Here is a 21981-nt window from a genome sequence, read left to right on the forward strand (position 1 = left end):
CGCAGTACACCCCCGCAGCTCTCTGCTCACCCTGCACCAGGTCTGCAGGGTTCTGCTTGTGGTGCTGGTGAGATGAATCCACAGTTTGGAACCAGGTCGATTCTGACGGTCCCTGCTGAACTCCGCTGCACCTCCCGGTCCACACATTCGCACGTACAGCCGTGCATGGTCCAGGTCAAGTTGGGAAGGAAACAATACTGGAAGAAAAACAGGAAGTGGAGTCTGTTTCCCATCGTTTACACCCCCACCCAGACCTCCTCCACAGCTATACCTCTCCGTGTGTTCTCTCCCTGTCAACTTGTATTGTTCTGGCTGCCGAGGTCAAAGCTCTTGACATATTAATGCCGCTTTTCAAACAAGCCACCACTGTCCCCAGAGCCTGTTTTAAGAACACAATGAAATACATATTTCTCCTCTTTTCTTTCTTTCAATTTTTTTTTGTGTTGACTGCAGCTTGATGGTTTGTGGCAGCTGTGCTGAACCTCTCGCAGGGGATCCTGGCTGTTTTTGTTTTTTTTATTTTCCTTCGTCTTCTTTCTTTCTTTTCCCAGACATGACCTTGGCCCTGATGCTAAATCTACTACCAACTCCAACCTCTATCCCCCTTCATCCCTCCCTTCAGCCCAGACAAACCCCAGTTTTTACCCAGGGGGGATGGTACCAGGCATCATACTGAAACAGGCCACATTTAACGCCATCTGATAACCCTGCCCCGCTATGGCCTCTAGTAAAGGGCAAAAGCTGGGGCTCATTTAGCGCCATCTGATAACTGCAGCCCTAAAATGGCTGCCAATAACAGATTTTAAAAAAAATGGATATTTAGCTCTGATTGACAGATCCACAGCTGTATGGCGGCACATGAAGGAACCGGGCTGCTGGCTCGTGGCCAAGCTTTTATCACGCCGATCAATTCACGGGAGAGTGAGAAGCATCTCACGTCCAATTATCATTGTAACACTTCATTTAGAGCGACTGGTATCACTGCGACGCCGCTTTAAAAACTTTAATAACTCTCCTCTGCTGTGTGTACTGCAGTGTCATACCTACAGCCTGGAAACACACTGAAGTCTGTGTGTGTATGTGATACAGAGAGAGAGAGAGAGAGAGAGAGTTCAGGAACAGGTGCGAGCCTCCACTCTGTGTCAAATTGGAAAATCCCAAGCTGTCACGCAAGGAATGTGATCATTCTCTTTATTGCCTTCTGCTGCACTTAAACAAGTGTGTTTATGTGTGTGCGAGAGAGAGAGAGAGAGAGAGGGAATCAGAGAAACAAAAAAAAACAAGAGTGAGAAGAGAAAGCAAGAGAACAAGAGCAAGTCTGAGAGAAGGAACCGGTCAGTCTGTGTTGTTCTTTCACAGATTTCCCGTCAAACTTCATACACTCACTAACTCAATTAAACACACACACGCACACACACAGAGTCATGTGAACAATAGCTGTGTGTGTTCCCAGTCACATCTCTTAGTTGTCCATCCCACTGAGAGTCACAAGACCAGAATAAGTCACTTTGTCTTACTCGCTTCAGCAGCAACAAGTTTAATTTATGCTCGCTGCTCCCGATCGCTGTGAATCATGGTGAACTCTGCCAAGAAGTGAGACCTCCCTCTTCAACCCCGTACATCTCATTTACTTCAGGGTCACCTCACTGAGGATGGTTTCTAGACGTTTCTTCCACCAGATCTGAAGCCTCCTGTTTTCAAATGCCATTTGGTCCCAAATAAGACATGACGTTACATCTAAAATATGATTTCAGACTTAAAAAAAAAAAAAAAAAAAGATCAAATCAGTTTTCCAACCAAACACAGATTCCACTTACTGCCCTGAGAAGTCTTATAAAAAGGCTGAAAAAGAAGACCTTTGAAGAGTGTGAATGTTTAGGACTGTCGCCTGTGATCACTGTATATCAGAGTTTAGGGTCAGGGTGCGGGGCAACATACACTGTGGTCAGCTTTGTCCACCCTTAACTAGTATCTGAAGTTGATTTTGCTTCAGGGGCCAAATGTAATTTCCAGCTGCTCTGTGATAGAATATACTTACCCTCTGGTTTTTCCCTGTGCCGATTAGTAATTTGATAGACTGGAAAACAACAGAGGCCCTGTCACGGGCACTATCACAGACTGTTTATTGTGCATATTCAACAAATATATTCAAAGAGTGCATGTTATCACAAGTACCACAAAGCAGCATCTCACTGGGCAACAAGGTGTAATCTTGATATATTTCTATTAATGTAATTCAGTTTAATTAGATTTAAAGTTTTATTTAGCATACTTAATCATTAGTTGCTTCTTTAACTGTTTGAGAGCAGTAACCTTTGACCTTAGTTGTAGCTCTTTGTAATGCTGGTGATCTAGAAGTTGCAACTACTTTTGCAGCTACTGTGTTGAATTGAATTGAATTTCCTTCTTTCTCTCCGTCTGTTTCTTCTACCTTTTGCTCCCTTCTTCCCCTTTTCTCTTTTCCTCAAAACTACCCCCCCCCCCCTCCCCGACGCAGGGTGACCGGATGGACAGGGAGGCGATGAAGTGTCAGGTTCTGACTGTTTCTAATCACAGCTGTGAGAGTCTGACTCTGGTTGGAAACACTCTGGAGTGCACCGTCCCCACCGAGCTGCAGGCCACCACCGCCAAGGAGCTGCAGGTGGAGGTGAGATACATGTGCTGTGTGCAAACACCAAGACACAAGCGATTTGCATGTTATTTTGCATTAAGAGCAAAAGACAAAGGTGTGTTCTTTTGTGTTTGGCAGCACGTTGTGACACGTTTCTTTTGACACAAACACACAAATAAAGATGTAGGTGTAGACACATGCACGTTAATGTATTCACACATTATGTTTGGGCCGATATTCAATAATATCAAATATCGCAATATTTGAAACATAAAATACAACAATATAATTATTTAATATTAAATACAACAAAGAAAATACCAACAAAAACCTGCAATAATATATTGCGATTTTTGGCCTGGACTGAACTGAGGTATTTAATCTTGGATATCGCCTGAGCCTATCACACATGCAGATTCACGCATGCAGACTCCAAATCCAGGAGAGATTCAGAGGCAGGTGTGCAGCACAGTAAATACACCTGTGTACAAATGCACACACGCAAACACACCAACTATCCATAACCTGTGTGACAGTTGGTCAACAAAAATACCTTCTTTAATTAAGAGACACCCAACAATTACACATCCACACCCAGCCACACACACACACACACTCGAACACACACACACACACACACTCCATACTCCACTCAATAGATATCTTACTTGTTCCATCTTCATTGATGTTGACAGAAGAGAAAAGCTTCAGTGTCTGTTTGAAGCAGTGTTTGGATGACAGTTCAGGGTGTGTGTGTGTGTGTGTGTGTGTGTGTGTGTGTGTGTGTGTGTGTGTGTGTGTGTGTGTGTGTGTGTGTTAAACTTTTAATTGATGCTGAAGATTAATTATATAAAATGTAACTTCATTAACTTTAAAACTTTCTCCCGCACCACCTCAGTCTTTGCTCTGTATTATTCCAATTTTCTTTTCTTTTTTTAAAGTTATTGAGACAAGTTAAAAAGCAAAGACCTTCATCCAATAGAAATTAGCTGGTTACAATTTCTATGAAAATTCCCCTTTGTTTATGTTATGAGGCTCACAGAAGGAATTTCAGCAATAAAAGGATTCATATCATATCACAGCACCTGCTTCTGAGGAGGAAGAGGCTGACTCGCCACATAGCAATAACATAACACACAGTGATGATAGATGGGCAAAGTATGTGCAAAAAAGATTTTAATTCATCATTCCATCATTATTTGTATTTCATTTGACTTATTTCTTAAAATTTCATTCTGTTTATTTCCCACTTTTAATTCAAAGATCCACAGGTTGACAGTTAATAATTAATATAATAGCAAAGCAATGATAAATTCAGTGTGTGAGCCCTCAGGGGGCAGTAACAGGATCATTCTGCCATTGGCCATGTTGAACTCTTCATTCTGCGCTTGGGGAAATTCATGGAAAACACCACATTCCTTCAGCGTTCCAGATCATTTACAGGAAACTTCAATAACTCTCCTGTCCTAATGCAGTCCCTTATAAAAACCAGCTCAGGGAGAGTTTATTACACAGTGTGCTGAGTGAAAGAGCTCACCATCCAGCTGTCTTGTCACTTGAATATCAGTCAAGCATCCTCTGGAGTCATGAGAAGGGGGGCGAACAGTATAGAAATGTCAGAGGAAAATGTAACACACATCATGTGTCATAAATGATGAAGCCATTTAAGTAGAAATGAATGTTTGGTTTCCCTCCTGTGACATTCATCACACAGGCTTAGACTCAGTGTTTTCACTGACCTCCAGCAGTTTAACCTCCCACTTTGTCGCAGTGATGTACATGTGACCATGTGACATCACTGTATGGTGTTATTTCATTGACTCTAACTCTCTATCACGTCTTTTTTTTCCACTGAAATTTGCACGCTAACCAGCTAGCCTCGACCCGTCTGATCACTTTCATATAGCGACTCACTGCAGCCTCCAGTCTGCCCTGAAGACGTAGTGCTGCTCAGAGGGCATATCATAACCTCTTGTCTTGAAAACCCGATGATGCCTGAAGGTTTGGCAAGCGACAATCACCCCCACCCGCTCTTAGCAAGAAAACTTTTAGTTTAGTGAGTAAATCTAACCGCACCATCCAACTTCTTACAAACTACTTGCTGTCACCACATGTTTCTGGATCTGTTTTAGTGTTTGATGTAGTTTGATTCTTTCACACCTTAACCAAATGTCAACAGATTTCGAGCAGCTAAATCACAGTTGACAGCGGGAAATATTTAAATGATCGAGAACATCAACAGTGAATATCAGATTTTGTTGTTAGAAAGGACCTAAGGTTTCAAGAGAAGGATTTTGGGCAGATATTCAATATTATACAGAGAGAAAACTGTCATGGAGGAGGTAGAAAGCTCATTTCTAAACCCAAATTCCAACAGAATGTGACTATAAGACAAGAAAAGTCAATTTACATTGACTATTGACTCAAAACCCTGGTTTTACTAAGCTGACCCATCTTTTTCTCGAGTTCGAGGGGATGTCAACAAGAATTCTTGGAAATGTAGAAAATTAAAGTGAAGTAGTGCTATTGGAGGCATGTTACATTTTTGCAGTACATAAGTCAGTAAGCATTTTTGTTTCTTTTAAACCATAACACAAAATAAAAGCAAGTCACATATTGGTTTTCTCATGAGATTTAGCATCTTTATCTGTTATAAACAACCCTCCAAACATCCTAATAGGTTATAAGAGGATTGATAAAAAACATATATATCTAGCCTTTATGATACAAACTAATATTAGATGCTGAGCTTCAGACACTCTCCTTCAAGATAATATCCAGTGGTCGCCCTCTGGCAAAACACTGGCGTGCTCCAGACCAGACGCTATCAGCCTCATCGCTGCTGACTTGTGAACTGGCCTTCAAAAGAAAAGCTTTATCTCTGGGGAGGGTCAGCCAATATCCCTTAGCTCTATGAACCTACACACACACACACACACACACATACACACATTCATATATCTTCTACCTCCAGACATGCCCACATTGTCTCATTCATACACAGTCATGCACACACAGACACACACACATACACACACACACATTGTCCCATCTGTAGCAGCAGGCAGCAGTAGAAACCTCATTTCCACTAAACCTAATAATGGCACAAGCAATATCACTGATGTAATCTGCCTCCAGACTGCGGCAACAGACTGACGCGTGTGTGTGTGGGTGTGTGTGTGTGTGTGTGTGTGTGTGTGCATGCTTATTGCATACCTGTCTGAATGTCTGCATGCCAGCTACATAGCTTTTAAATGCTTGTGTGTACACCATATCTGCCATGCATGACATACTTGCATGACATATGTGTCATGTGCACTGTGGTGGTGATTGTTTGTGTAGCATCTGCCTGTGTGTAGTGCAGTGTGTCAGTTTTAGGACATTGACGCCTTTTGTTGGGCTCCTTTCTATATAGTGCATTAATTTTAACAAAACTTCAATGCAGTTATTATGTTTAATATCCTTTACAGTCAGAGGCTGCCTGAGTCTCCACTCTACAGAGATCAGACAGACAAGCCGTCCTGTCCTTATAGTCATTCCTTTAAAACACCTCTAAAACTGAATGCCTGTGCATTATCCTCATAGCATTTCAAGTTCAGTGTGGTTTAGCACAGAGTTAAAACAAAGCTAACTTGAACTATTCTGTTTTGCTCATCATTGACTTTCCACTCACATAAAGCAGCACATATCCAACATCAGTCTGCATTAACGTCTAATTGTGGCTACTGATTGCTCTCAGAGTGGTAACACCACTGCCCACTGCACTGACTCCAACCTCGTAGCATTTCATCAGAAAGCCAACACTGGTTTAAAGTGCAAGGAGTATGAAGGTCTTCTGACCTCCCCTAGGGGTGACCATGAAGTGTGGACCAATAGTAATTGTTGTTTTATTTAACATCTACCTCCTTCATCCTATACCCTCTTTCAGTGGCGGCAGGCGGACTCCATCAGGCATCTGGGCAAGGTGACGCTGGCGCAGGAGCAGGACTACACCGGCCTTATCGTGGGCTGCGTGTGTGTCAGCTTGCTGCTGCTGCTGTTGGGAACACTGCTGATGTGGAGGAGGAACAAACACATCGATGGTAAGGGCAGACGTGTCATGCTGTGGTTGGGTCGAAGGGTCAAAGGTCAGTTTAGTTCTACTGCTGCTGCATACACAGGAGCTTCTGATATCCTAACCTAAGTTTAAAGGTCCCATATTTTACACTTTTCCAGTGTTTCATTCGAAGTTTTGATATCCATAAAAAGATATATTTGTAGTTTTAAGAACCAAAAACCATCTCGATGTAGTTTTACATCTTTCTCAGGCTCTGAGCCTCTCTTCTGATTGGCTGACTGTTTTCTAAGTGATTGAATAAAAAAAAATCGCAGATTTCAGGTAAAAGTGAACTGTTTGTTGCCTGTGTTTGTGTGTGAGTGTTCATATATTTGCGTACTTGCCACTTGAGTTCAGTGTGTCTTTTCTAACCTGTGTGCATGTGTATCTGCTGGGTTTTTTTTTTTTGCCTGGTGGGTTTACAATACGTTTGTGAACGGGGCGCACTGGTGGAAACGCTTAGCCTTTCTTAGTAATTCTCTCCTCTCTCCCCCCTCCCACCCTTTTATCTTTCATCTCATCCTCTCTCTGTTGCATCTTTCCTCTCTCACTTCCCTCTCCATCCCTTGTTTCTCATCCCTCTCTCCCTCCACCCATTTTTCCTGTCTCATCATCCCTTTCACCTCTTCTTGTGCTTATCATTCCTTCCTTCTCCCCTCTTCCTCTACCCCCCCACCTCCCGCTCTCTGTCTCTAGATCTGTCTGAGGTGTGGTATGATGGCCGGGGTCACATCCAGCATCTGGACAGGCTGGCTAACGCGAGGAGCGTCAGCCCCACTAATGAAATGGTCTCCCACGAGTCAGTCGACTATAGAACAACCCTGCTGGAGGGTACGTCAACCAGATAAGCCCCTCCCCTCCCCCACCTGATAACTTCTTCTCCCTATCCCACCTCCCTCCCTCCCATCTACCTGCTTCCCTCCCTGTGGGGCTGAACACTTTGCTGGCAGTGCATGCCTTACATGTTCTGAACTAACCAAAAAAACATACTTTTTTGAAAGAATCTGAATTTTTTTATCTTCTTTTGTTTGGATCAACTCACTGAAATCCTCCATGTAAGTGTAGAGCATCATAATCCTGGTGTCATCCCTCCCTGTTATAACAACGTCATAGCTGACAGTAAATGAATTCATCTTTTGTGTCAACACTCATATTTCCTCTCAGGTAATTCAACCATATTAAAAAACACATTTGTACAACTTATTCTTTCCTTGACTGTAGTATCTCCATTGTTCAAAACCAGTAAACATTTATACATTTTTGTAGAATTTGTGTAAAAGTTACTCATAAGTAAGTACTTCATATTTTGCCTAATAATCGTCATATTTATACATTTTCTTCAGATTTTTCATGGAGAAGATTCTTCTAAATACACCTGCTGTCGCTGTAAATGTAGTTGATGGAATTTGTGGTTCAATCAAACCAAAACAACATAAAGAAGGCAAAAACTAACCTCAACTAAGATGACCATCAGGCAACTGTTCTAAAACTTTCATGTAATCTGAGTCACCTGTGGTTCTGGTTCTCGTTGCTTGGATCAGGGGGATCCTGATGGGCAGTTTTCCTGCAGTTTAAAAGTTACTTGAAAGGTTACTCGGGGGGGGTTGGGTGCACAATCAGTAGCTGAAAGTCCATATCTGAGCTTGGCCATTTTACATCCACTCTGTCTGCTGCTCTGGCTTTTTAGATAAAATTTTGCTTGAAATTTTTTTGCGTTCATTCTCCTTTCACTAACAGCATCAGAAGGGAAATCAGAAACTTTGTTTTTCCAGCTCTGCCAGCCTCCATCAGAGTGTCACATTGCTCTCTGCCTTTGTAGCCATCCCTCTCTGATCATGTAACAGACCTTGACCTCTGGAGGCCTCGTTGATACACTCACTGACCTTCAACCCCCCTCCATCTCCTTTGCCTCTGCAGATCAGGGCACCGACAGGCCCGAGACATGCCGGGCGGCTCCTCCCATCTATGGGGGCAACGGGGAGCTGCTGTCTCCCAGGCTGGGGGCACTGGGTGTAGGGATGGGTCTTGGGATGGAGGGCGAGCTGGTGTCACCTCTTTTGATGGCCCCGGTCCACATAGATCCATCCTGTCTCCACCCAGACCTGCTGACTGAGGTGCAGCATGTGGTGATCGCCAGGGAGCAGCTGCTGCTTCACCTCAACCAAGTCATTGGCAGAGGTCAGTCCCAGAAACTCTCTTTACTGTCATTACAGTATTACACATCACTCTGTCTTCAGTGGTAATATTATGTGAATCAGACATTACTGTTGTGTTTCAGCCTTGTTCTTTCCAGTGTTTTTTTAATTGTGTTCTCTGTTGGTGGCAAAATGTTTTTTTGTCATGTTGCTGTTGATGCTAGCTACCCACTTCTTTTTCTACTTATTGTCAATAAGTAAAATCAGTTTCTCTGCACCAGGAAGGACCTACTAGCTGCTAAAATGCAAAATAAAGTAGTAAAGCAGAGATTTATTGAGTTATAAATGTTACCGTGCAATCATGAATCAAAGTGCAAGTGCAGGAACGATATCAAAAGATCTTCACGATGCATGACAGTGTTGCAGTGATCAGCTGTGTGCAATTAAGAGCATCATAAAGCATATTATCATTTTTTACTACACCTGCAATTAGATTGTGACTAACAATTAAAACGGACAGATTGTCTCGCCCATGATACTATAGCTATCAGCAACAATATTCTGTTGCTATTTCATCAATGAAATACCCAGTTCATTGAAACCTCCTTTAATTTTCTAAGGCTGTACCTATAGCATTCATTTGTCCTCTCTTATGTCCTCTATTGCATTTAATTATATGCATTTAGCAGCCAGCATCTTGAATGTTCATACTGCGTATTTGAACTTAGTTACTAAATAGAGAAAAAATATCAAATCTTATTTCCTCACAAACAGTTCCTGGAAGGGTTGTTACTGATGTGGAGTGATACTGTCATCCAGCAAGCTTAGATTTAATTCGGGATTTATGTTAAGCTGTACAAAAGCTAAAGTCGCCCACAAAGCGTTTAATTGCCTGCTTTATCAAACCGCGAGCTTGACATTCAGACACTAAAATCGCCCCATATTGTGGCGTTTAAGTAGGTGGTTCAGACCCACAGATCAAATTCAACATCAAGAGGAGAAAGACCCCAAACCCCTCCGTGTCACAGAAAACAGCCGTCTGCCCCCTCAACTGAATTATCCCCCGAAGAAGAAAAAGAGCCGGGATTTCGAAAGCAGGGTTTTTAAAGTGGCGTAGGATGATTTGTTCACAGCTAGTATTCCCAGGGTCCATTGTTTGGAGTCGTAATCCAACACCCTCAGCCATCTGCGAGGACGTGATAGGAGAATGGCGCGGTCATTTTATTCCTGCACCCCCTCTCGGTCTGGGGCAAGACCTCATGTCTTAAAGAAGAGATATAATTCAATAAAATGCACAATAACTCATTGGGGTTTGGCACAGGCTGTTAGCTGGTCTGGGGTATTAATGAATAAAGCTTCATACTGGGTTACTGAAGAGTGGGGGGATTTTTAGTGTGAGGGTGATGGTAACTTTAGAGAATCAGAATTAACTATTAAGCGTGTGAAAACTGGCTAAATACACTTAGAGGGGTCAGATGTGCTTGTTTGGTTAACAGGGAACCAGTGCGTATAAAAACTACATGCACTACATGAAATCATCTCCATTGCTTCTGCTCCAAGCTTTAATTTTTATGAGTAAACAGTGGACAGAAATATTTTTTATCTGATTTCTGGAGCTGCTGTGATCATGGAGCCAACTGGCAGGACACATGCTCTTAATCACAGTGGCTCTGTTGAGAAGGAGGCTTCAAAAAGCCAAGATATAAATGAAGTATGCTGACTGCACAGAATCCAAAAATGGCCCCACAACGTCTCCCTCCAAGCAAAGTGGGTAATTTAGATGGTTGCCATACAGTTGTTTCCATGTATGGGCAAGATTTAGAAACTGGTGCAACGAGCAGCAACAAGCCATGGAGGAGAAGATATGATCAGAATCAGATTCAGGGGTCATTGGGCTAAGGAACTGGAATCTGGTTGTCAGAAGCTCTCAAGCTCTCAGTGTGCGCTTGCAGTGCCAAAATAAATGTGCATGCTCTCGTGAAGTTTCTTTGTCATGTTGTACTTCAGGTGGTGGTGCTGCAGCGTCGCCAATGAAGCATCATATTTTGTGTCAAGTTCGGGCCTCAGGGGTTCTAGGAAGCCCTAGAACCCCTGTTATAAGTTATTATAGTATCACCAGTTTGCAAAGAAATCCTTGGTTTGAGCAAAACTCCCAATATTAGTGATCAGGTGCTGGTTGGTTGCAGGAACAACTAAAATGAGAATAAACTTGACCACTGCACACTGAGATAACTTCACTATGATTTTCATTGAGAGCAAACAATGTTTCAAGAGCGATCACAGCTGCGATAATTAGATACAAGTAGGTCACATGACCAGTTATCATCGTCTTCATTTCTCATTTTTCAAAGTATTTTAACATTTTTTTTCATATTTCAAGAGGTAAACATTTTCCAAAAAACATGACAATAATATTACACATTATCAAGAGTCACAGCATTATTAATACTACTTTTTCCATAATATTAACAAGAATAAGGGAACTAACAACTATATACAGAACTGACTTTATGAGAAAAGTCACATTTCGTTATAGGGGTAGATTATGGGTCCTACGGCTGTCCATTGGTTTATTGGGTACACAGGTAGCACAGTGGCAAAGTATCCACTCAACACAGCAGAGGCAGTAATGGTACGTCCACCTCGGTCATGCTTGTGGCCACATTTGGAGGAAGACAACTGTATGAAGGGAGGCGGCAGCCAGAAGCTCACTCTTGGGTGAAACAGGTTGACTCAGACACGTTGCTTCTGCAACACAAGCTAAAACAAACAAAAATAAATCTTTGATTAACATCCTTCGGTCTCAACTGATCCTTGCAGCTGGCATGGGCCTGGGTGCCACTGTTCACCTGCTTTGAAGCTGGACTGACTTTATCTCTCAGAGAGGCTTGTTTTGTTTGGGGTGAAGAAATGTTATTTCAAATGTCTTTACAAGTTTGAACAGGAGCTTTTTAACTGAAGTGATTCTGACTAATACTAATACTACATCATGTTGTAACCTGCAGGTCACTTCGGTTGTGTTTTCCATGGAACTTTGCTCGAGCCAGAGGGGCAGAAGCAGCACTGTGCCGTCAAGTCCCTGAACCGTGAGTACAAATCCCTTTAAATCTATACAGCCTCAGCTATCCCCTGTTTTACATGTATACCGAATTTTCATTTTCATACGTGCATGTGTAACAGCTTTGCATTACGACCCCAAATTTAGTATTTTTAATGGAACAGTTTGAGGGTGAGTTTTCTTGCCAAAGGGATTTTTTGATGCTGAGTGTTGGCTGCTGTTGCAGTTAGAAGTTGAAAATGGGAAATTATTTATTTCAGACTCCATAGATCCCCAAAGTACAGTCATTTTTGTTTGACTCAATAGCACCAGAAATGTTTGATAAAACATTTTTAATTTAAAGGTCCCATATCTCACACTTTTCTGGTGTTTTATTAGAAGTGTTAATATGCATAAGAAGATATATTTAAGAACCAAAGATGGTTTTAAGAACCAAAAACCATCTCAATGTAGTTTTACATCTCCTCTCGCAGGCTTCTCTCTGGAGCTGGAGATTGGCTGACTGTTTTCTGAGTGATCAAATAAAAATATAGCAGATTTCAGGTAAACGCTCAGAGAAACCAAATCCTGCAAGGTTGGATGGTGGGGCTGGGTGGGCTGTGCTTGGGGCCCAGCTAAGGGTGGTGACTGCTTTTTTGTGACATCACAAAGTTACAGAAGTCCTGATGGCTTGTTTTAAGGCTCAGTTTCTGAATACAGGCTGTGTGCATTTCTCTGTGGACCTAGTGCTTTGATACTTTCACAGTATTAATATAGAACCTAGACCTGCTTTATAATAAAAAAAAGACATGGCAATCTCTCTTTATACAATATGGGATCTTTAACCATCTAATGTTGCTGTTTCTGTAGCATGGGAAACCAGTTGTAGTTAATGACCTGTCATGAGCTGAGGTTTAACATACACATCCTCCTAAGTAGGCAATCTCACTTAAAGCAACATATTATTGTTACAATTTAGAATTGAATGCAGCACATCCTCTTCACATCCTCCCAAGAACACACGTACACTCAACACACACTCTTCTTGTCCAGACATATTCACGTCCAGCCATAATTATTGCATCCTACATCAGCTTATATATCATACTTATTGTATGATATCACAACGCTACAATAGTATTAAGGATCTCATCTCATCTGAGCCCCAAATCATTTTCAGCTTGAGTTGATGGTGATGAATGAGTGTCTGATGGTGAGGACGGCATTAGGGTCCCGTCTAATCGTGTAACCTGTCAGTTGGAACAGGGAGATTGATGCTGGAACGATACGGAGGAAAGACCCCAGGAGCCACATACCACATTGGGATGGGATGAGCTCTGCCTGCTGGGGTTTGGTCCTCTGGGATTTGAACCTTTTATTAGGTTTACTAGGTCATCATGTCATTGTTTTTGGTTTTCTTTTGTTATATTTGAGACCTAGAGTTGATGCTTTTATGCTAATTTAAGTATTACTACGAGGGGCAGTTGAAAGGAAAACGGCTAAAGGCACATGCTGAATGATTGCTGTAAGAGAGGAGTATCCATCCTCCTCACAGCAATGACCTCATTTTCTTCCCTTGCTTTCAAATCAAGGCTCTGAAAACCAAATGTCATCTCTTTCTGTCTTTGGGGGTCTATCCTCAGTTGAAGGCCAATGAGCTGGTTTCTCCAGGCCTTAAGAGCTTCCATCTCTAACCAGATAAGAGCAGAGTCAGTGGGGCTAAAGTGCAGGGCATCAGAGGCAGAGATGCAATTGGCAAATGGGAATTGGGCATGGGTCAGGTCTGTGTGAGGGTATTCAGCGTTTTTTTAAACTCATACATTCCCATCATCAGTCTTATTTCCCAACGGTCCATAAGGAATGACCTTTTTTAGTGATGTCAGAACAGTGGACTCCTCCTTATATTCAACGATAGTCTGAGCAATCATCATGCTTTCTACTTACTCTTCAAATCATATCAGATCTTATTTTTAAGTTAATACGTATAAGAGTCTACTGAGGGATTTTAGCAAAGGTATCATGTTGCCAAGAGGTCAAAAACATGTCTAACTACAGAGAAGCCAACTCTTGAGCTGAATTGAAAACTTAATTTGGAGTATTCTTTTTCAAAGGCATCACCGACCTTGAGGAGGTGTCCCAGTTCCTGAAGGAGGGGATAATCATGAAGGACTTCAGCCACCCCAACGTTCTCTCTCTGCTGGGTATCTGCCTGCCACCTGAGGGTTCTCCACTGGTTGTTCTGCCTTACATGAAGCACGGCGACCTGCGCAACTTCATCCGCGATGAGGCACACGTAAGACAAATTTGTGACTGTAAATCTCTGCATGAGTGTCTTCAGTACGTACGGAGAGATACACACATTATGGGGACACATTATCACCTTATAGTTCAGTCAAACCCTCACAAGTTAAAACATAGACTGTATATAAAACTGGACGAGGACTTTTTGAAGTCTATGGGAAAATGACCCTACAACTCACTTGATTTATTACTTCAGTAAATGTTTTACAAATGAGATGATGGTCTCATTCGCTATTTTCCAGTCTTCTTCAAGGTCAGATCCACCCCTCACTCCTCCTTAGCTCCACTTTTTCGTCCAAATATGGTTTCTTCCAATTTTAAAAAAACAAGACTGCGATGGCCAAATTGCAAACTCATTTTATTACAAACCAGCTTCAAAACAGCCGTTCACAAACAGATGGGTTGCCACTTGGTTAAAATAGATCAATTTAGCTGATAGTTGTGTTTTCTCCAGAACCCGACAGTGAAAGACCTGATGGGATTCGGGCTGCAGGTCGCCAGAGGGATGGAGTATCTGGCCAGTAAGAAGTTTGTCCACCGAGACCTCGCCGCCAGAAACTGCATGTGAGTCCACGTTGATTTGTTCAATATCACACTGGGGTCATTCCCATGGCTCACCTGGTAGAGGGCGTACCATGAAGGCGTAGCCCTAACCACAGTGGCCCGGGTTGGAGTCGGACCCATGGCCCTTTGCTGCATGTTATTCCTCCTCTGTCTCTCCATGACTTCTCTGTTAGTCCTGGAATAGAATTACATACAACTGAGTAAGAAGGGAACAGAACAGAGGACACAGGGAAGTAAAATATAATACAATAGAAAGTCACTGTTATTTGCCCTGACAGGTTGGATGAGAGCTACACAGTGAAGGTGGCAGACTTTGGCTTGGCCAGAGACGTTTACGATAAAGAATATTACAGTGTCCACAACAAGAGCGGAGTCAAGCTGCCGGTCAAATGGATGGCTCTGGAGAGTCTGCAGACACACAAGTTCACCACCAAGTCAGACGTGGTGAGGACTCACTCACATGTGTACTGAGAAATTCTGAGATTACATTACAACAAGACAATAGCGAGCCAAGGAGTTAATTTCATTGTTTTTTTTCCATAGTGGTCGTTTGGGGTGTTGCTATGGGAACTAATGACCCGCGGCGCTCCGCCATACTCTGATGTGAACTCCTTCGACATCACCGTGTTTCTCCTGCAGGGGAGGAGGCTGCTGCAGCCGGAGTTCTGTCCTGACGCCCTGTGAGTGTGCGCACACACACACGCACACACACACACATATATACGTACACTACTTTTCACTACTGTCGTTCACCTCCTTAAGCAAAGTGCCACGGCTGAGTTACTGTGAGTGATATACTGTGGAGCTGCACTTAAATACATCATCGAGAGAGACAGAGCCTGAAATCAGGAGAGAGCAGCAGGGGAAAACACTGAAGGTGAAAGATCTGTAGTTGAAGCAGTTGAAGTCATTAATAAAAAACATTGGAGTTTGGGCCATCCATTATCGTCAGCAAGAGTCTGAAATACACTCACAGCTCCTCAGTCTCCTCAGTTGAGCATTACATCTCATCACAGCTGGGGGTTCAAATAAAAGTTTAAGCACAAACATCAATTCGTAGATGGAAATAAAAAAACAGTATAGTATTTATTTTGTTGCTAAGCACTTGTTGCTTTGGAACTTAGTGTTGCTGATTCTAAGGAACTAAAATGAAACAGAACATCTTTTTTTTTTACATTTCTTTTAACAAAGTGCATTTTTCTTTAGTTTTCTTTGGATCTGTTCACATCAGAGTTTGCCAGGAGAAAACCTTCACACCTGCAATATACACAGTATGATTTGTAGTCATAGACTGCATACAAAGACAAACGCAACCTCTGTGACATCGCCAGTTTCTGAAGAGCGCTTTTGAGGCTGAGAGTGAGCTGCTCCACTGTTGCCACCTTGGCAGTGCCTGACTCCCTGCTAATCCTATAATGGGCAAAGAGGTGGGGCATGTTTGGAGCAGAGACTGTAGTTTATGCTTTAATAAATGTGGCAAGCAAAGCCTCCCCTTAGCATCGTTAGCACAGCTGGGCATCTGGGTGTCTTGCTCGAAAGCTAATCCAAGCTAAATCATTCAGGCTAAGCAGCTAGCCAATGAGCTAAGCTAACAAGCCAGGTATTGTGAGTACAGACACTGATACCTGCTAATTTATGCTAACATACAAATAAAATAATACTAGAATTTCACTCACTTCAAAAAACAAGAGCACAGACTTCCTCAAATTCTGTTAGTCAACGAACTGCTAAACGAGACATATCATTTGTCCGATATTTGCATGAAAAATACTCCAAAAGATACCAAAACCACAAACATGGCAGATAGGTCACGTTTACTGACTCAAATTAACTGAGGTGACGCCTGTCAGACAGCTAGCAGCTAGAAACAGAGCGGCTAGCCAACTGTGACTGCACCCACCTGTCAGTGAAAGCAGCCATGCCCTCAATTATGCACAACTTAAAACTATGCATAACTACGAATTCACCCTGCATACAGTTGTCATGAAGGCAGAAATTAGCCATAAAGACTTTTTTTTTGTACCAGGTTGTAAATATGTAAATGTTTATTTCTGCTGTAAAGTCGGGATCTATGGAGACTGACTCATTTTTGGAGGCAGCATGAAGTGGCCATTTGAGGAACTGCAGTTTTTTGGTGCTTCTGTGTTGGCTTAATTTCTCTGCTCCACAAGTTGCCGCTTGTTTGTACTTTGGACTAATTCAGGTTGCTCTGAACTGGACTTCAGTCATAATCTTTAGATAAAATATAGCTGATAAAATATAGTGACTACCTGACATGGCTAAAATAAGAGCAACCTCTGTTTTGTGAAAGTGGTAAATGATTAAAAACAAGCAAAACATACATTTATTTGTATGTACAATGTCACATCTAATCACATGAAAGTATGTCAGTATCAATAAAGTGCACACATCAATTCACTGAACCCTACAGTATCTGAATAGTCTTTATAAATTCAACTCTGACCCACTGGTCCTGTGAAATGAAGGCCAAGTGTGATTTCACACAGTGCAGATAAAATCATGAGGTACGCTGCACGTGTGTGTGTGTGTGTGTGTGTGTGTGTGTGTGTGTGTGTGTGTGTGTGTGTGTGTGTGTGTGTGTGTGCGTGTGGACATTAGAGGTGAGTGGGAGTATTCAGGTGAGGGAAGAAGACTGAGGCCCAAAGTTCCCAAGCTGTAAATTAAACAGAAACATCAGGCGGTGATGCATGTCCACAAACATTCCCGCAATTCCTCACTCCTGATCGTTCACAGGACACTGTGGTGATAGCAGTTGCTGGCAGATACTTTGGAAGTGTGATAATGGGGCTGTTTTTCTTAATTTTAAACAATGATAGAGTCACTCTGCCAAGTCAATCAGATATGGCTCCTAACAGTGTAGTTGCACAGTGATAAAACACGAGGCCCACTCTGACAGCTGATGTGGAAGCTAAACTTTATCTTTGAGGCCTGTTAAAAAAGTTATCAGACCTTTTCATTTCATATACACAAAACCTGTGAGGGAGGAATAACTTAAAGTAGATTTCTAGGCTACTGAGTGATGAAATTAACCATAAATAGCTGTTCTAGCACTTTGGAAAGAAAGCCTTCTACAAAAAATACCATAAAGTTCAAATGGTGGCTAATAAATAATATATTGGTTTATGGAAAAAACTCCAAAATAGGAGAGGAGAAGCAGGGCCTTATGCTGTTGCAGGGGTCGAAAAAAGAAATGGGAAAAACTGAACTTAACTGAAATAGCAAACAAAAATTTGACAGCAGCACTGAGAAATTATAAGAACTACAGACACTAGAATAAAGTAAAAGTCAACATGGAGGGAAAAACTAATAAAAACTTTACTTTGTAAAATGGAAGAAAATAGTCAAAAAATGTCAACAGACGTTCCTAAGCTGGAAAAAGTGAATGTTTTGCCTGTTTTGCTTGAGAAAAGTCTTAAAAGAGTTATTTCTAGGTTTTGCTATTGCTACATAGCCAGCATTAGCATTAACAGCTGTTTACAGTTGAGAAGAAATATTACGAGTTCAGCATCAAACTTCATTCCTTTACTCGCCAAGAGCTGTATCCAGTGGAAACACCAGAGTTAACTCTTCTCTATCTCTTCTTTTCTCCTCCTGAAGTTAGCGCGCTAACCAGCTAGCCACAGCCCATCTCGACACTTTCTGCTAGCGACTCACTGCAGCCTCTAATCTTCACTGAAGACAAGGGCGTATTCCAACCTCTTGTCTTGTGACCACAGCTATGGGCTGGTTTTTTTTGTGACATCTAGCTCTTGTACTATTATTTTGGAACTGAAATATGCAAAAGACAATAGTTGTGGTCAAGCACTGAAGCCCCTGTTTCCTCTTCTGGTGTCTCCTGCCTGACTCCTCTCCTCTCTCCTCTCCTCAGCTACACCGTGATGATCGAGTGCTGGCATCCAAAGCCAGAGCGCCGGCCTTCTTTCTCCGAGCTGGTATCGAGCATCTCCGCCATCTTCTCCAGCTTCAGCGGGGAGCACTACGTCCTGCTCAACACCACCTACGTCAACATCGACAAGATGAGCCCTTACCCCTCAATGCTCGCCTCCTCTTCCACCACTGCTGCTTTCTCCTCCTCCTCCTCTTCCTCATCCGACCCCACCGACACCACGTCCCTGCCATCGCAGTCCCCCTTCTTTTGCCACGTGGAGCGAGACTGCTGCACCTGAGAGAGGACACCAGAGGGAAGGAAGGTGGAAAAAGACTCAAAATGGGGAAAAAAGCGAGGAAGCGAGGAAGAAAGCAGTGAGGTGATGAAGAACTACTGTATGTACTTGCCAAACACTGGACACTGTATGCTGAGGAAAAACACAGAGCTTTGACTGTTCACTCAATGTACATAGATCCTCGACCTTTGACCTTCTCAAGCATCGCCAAACGACAGGAGCCTCCATGAACTACAGGGCTGACCTTATCGACTTCGCCAACCGTTCGGACCTTTCATTGACCCCGGGGAGGGGGAGGTCAGCCTTCCTGCGCCTTCTACAAGACAATTACAAGGCACAGGAACGCCTCCTCGAAGATTTCCAGCGGACAAAGCCACTGTCACAGAAGAACATTCATCAAAACACCCAAAAACAAATCCCACTGACTGCTGTAGCCACACAGGGCGAGGATAGATGTCATGATCCAGCTCGCATCTGGGTGGTACGTGCTTCGATACGCGGATGTGGCTTGGACCTTTTCGCTGTCATTAATGTGAATGTTCGACAAATGGCCATGTATTGTGTCGTATATAGAAAATTTCACACCTCCACTCACCATAAACTAGACTATATGTCACCCACATATACCTGAGAGACAATGGGGCTGCTGTGATAGATTTTGCTGCCTGAGGTGAGTAAACCAAGGAGTGCTGGAGATAACGGAGAAACGGCAGCAGGTGTAGGTGTAAGGTGGGATGTGTTTTTAAAAAAAGAAAAGAAAAAACTGCTGCTTCTGTGCAGTTCACTGGATGCTTTATTTGTATAGTTATCTTTGGGCAATTAACTTTTGATGTGCATGGTAAACAAAAAAGAAAAAACATTGTAAATGAATGTTCACTTTCCTTTTTATTTTCGTTTTTTAAACCTGAAATGTCCCGTCTTTCCAAAATACTATGACTCTGACAGCATGGAAGCAAAGAAGGAGGAGAACAAAAGAGAATCATGTTGTTTTATTTTTTTGTTGATGAATTGTCTAAGTCTCTTACTGTTTGTCAGATCTGTGTCTGCTAACTCACCATTTTATTGACAGAGAACATGCTCTACCTGACAAAGGACATGAGGGCTTGCAGTCAGGAGGTTTTTATCTCACATAAGGTTCATTTAATAATAAAATCGAATAATTAAATAAGATTAGATAACTTGCGGTCAACATTTCCACAAAGAGCTTGTCGTTTCCTAAAGATTTCACAAAGAACTTCCAATAAAGCTTTTACCTCAAAGGTTCCCAGTGTTCATATGGCTTTAAACCAGGAGTGAGTTGTTATGCAGCCATCAGTGACAGCTGTATATCACTGTATCTTTATGACGACTGCACATTCAGTCATTATGAAGAAATACTCTAATGACCATTTCAGGGTGTTTGTACATTTGAGCTTCATAACTACAAATCATGCACAATCTACACTTTTGTTGCCTGTTTTCAAAAGCATTTTAACTGTAAGGCTTTTTATCAACCCTTTCAGGCAGCCATTGACTTCCATTCATTTTAGTACAATATAAAAATCATTCAGCAGGTTGTTGGAACTTTCTTCAGTTGTGTAATCCAGTGCATTTGTCTTTTTGCGTTGTCTGATTTGAGTTTTATGGAAAGGAGCTATTAGCATTAACAGCTGTTTACTTACCAGACATTTCCAGTTCAGCATCAAACTTCATTCCTTTACTCACCAACAGCTGTCTCCAGAGGTGGAAAGCAATACCAATGTTAACTCTTGTCTCTATCACATCTTCTGCTGAAGTTAGCATGCAAACAGCTAGCCTGTCACTTTGCGACAGCAACTCACTGTAGCCTGCAATCTGTCCTGAAGAAGTAAACTTACAATTAGCCTCTTTACAGTGTGCACTTTAATACTGGGTTGTTCCAATTGACGATCATTTAGCTTATTGACTAATGAAGAGACAGTCGAGGAATAACAGAATAATAGTTTCCAGAATCTGCTAAAAGGTTTTCATGTTGTGCAGAAATGGATGGAAACCAATCCTGCCTGGAACAGCAGAAAAAATCCATCACCACAACAGCCTGATTTCAACAGGTGTTAACAGTGACATACACATAATATGTTGTAAATGGGCTGAAAATGCAAATACAGTGTGGTCAATGCCCCTTTTTTTCTTTGCTTTGTGTAGAAGATTGTTTTTGTTTTGTTTTTGTTTAGCTGAATGGCTGCTGATGTGACTGGGCCATTGACGGACAGGTATGAATGTTTGCTATGACAAGAAATTTGCTGTACTATATTTTTGTATTGATGATGAGCCTCTTGTTTAAGTGAAATCTGGTCCAATGGGAAGACTGGTGGCGAGCTGAAAACAGCGCCACGAAGAATGAACAAAGCCACTTAATCAATCCTTGGTTTTCAAGACAAATCACTGCCATGTTGTAAATAAAGAGAAGGGACTGTGGGGATCTGTGTGGGTCTGTCTGCAGCACGCAGAGCTGCACATTTAACTGATGAACATGTGGGCGTGTGCTCATTTAGCTTCTCATCATCACTGGTAGAAAACAGTGAAGAGTTGAACAAACTTGAGCAGCCTCACACCCGACACAACACTCAAAGACTGCTGTCACTTTGATCATGTGATTCTCCACGACTTTGTCTGTGCTTAACACTGTCTGTTCTGTGTGTGTGCACGTGTGTATGTATGATTTTGTTGTCTATTGAAAAAACCCTGAAGGTACATGTTCCTATGTAATGTCCAATGAACTTTGTCAGTGTAATAAAGCTATACTATCAGAGTAACTGCTGTTTCTACACATCCTTTGTTAACAAGACAAACAGCTGGAACAGCTGTGCTCATGTGTTTTATTGAACCGACTTGTCTCTGAGGGAAACATAAAGCAAGACTGTATACAATTGTAATTGCAAGTTCCTGCATCACACTTTCCATATGGTGGGTGTTGTGCAATAAAGTACAGTTGACGCTTCACTTTCACAATGAACAAGTTCAGAAACACATTGAAGTGTGTAGGTTTTAAAAATCAGTCATTGCTCAGACAAAGACAGATTATCATTTGGCCT

The 21981-nt window shown here is 42.2% G+C and overlaps 1 protein-coding gene across 2 annotated transcripts in view; it reads left to right on the forward strand.

The window, feature by feature from the left end:
• met (MET proto-oncogene, receptor tyrosine kinase) overlaps positions 1–21702 on the forward strand; it is a 69825-nt gene extending 48123 nt beyond the window's left edge. The window contains exons 12-21 of one of the 2 annotated variants that reach the window (XM_071457423.1): positions 2498–2647; positions 6540–6693; positions 7404–7538; positions 8625–8885; positions 11848–11928; positions 13991–14172; positions 14635–14744; positions 15023–15188; positions 15288–15424; positions 18634–21702. In XM_071457423.1, the coding sequence (XP_071313524.1) occupies positions 2498–2647; positions 6540–6693; positions 7404–7538; positions 8625–8885; positions 11848–11928; positions 13991–14172; positions 14635–14744; positions 15023–15188; positions 15288–15424; positions 18634–18931 (1674 nt within the window). In that variant the 3' untranslated portion in view covers positions 18932–21702. The remainder of the gene's footprint in view (positions 1–2497; positions 2648–6539; positions 6694–7403; positions 7539–8624; positions 8886–11847; positions 11929–13990; positions 14173–14634; positions 14745–15022; positions 15189–15287; positions 15425–18633) is intronic. The other variant, XM_071457433.1, reaches the window with a different exon arrangement.
• Positions 21703–21981: the final 279 nt, after the last annotated feature.

This window comes from Trachinotus anak, unplaced genomic scaffold (genome assembly GCF_046630095.1).
Source record: "Trachinotus anak isolate AG129_WGS33_773 ecotype Australia unplaced genomic scaffold, CSIRO_AGI_Tana_v1 ptg000002l, whole genome shotgun sequence".
NCBI classification, from domain to species: Eukaryota; Metazoa; Chordata; class Actinopteri; order Carangiformes; family Carangidae; genus Trachinotus; species Trachinotus anak.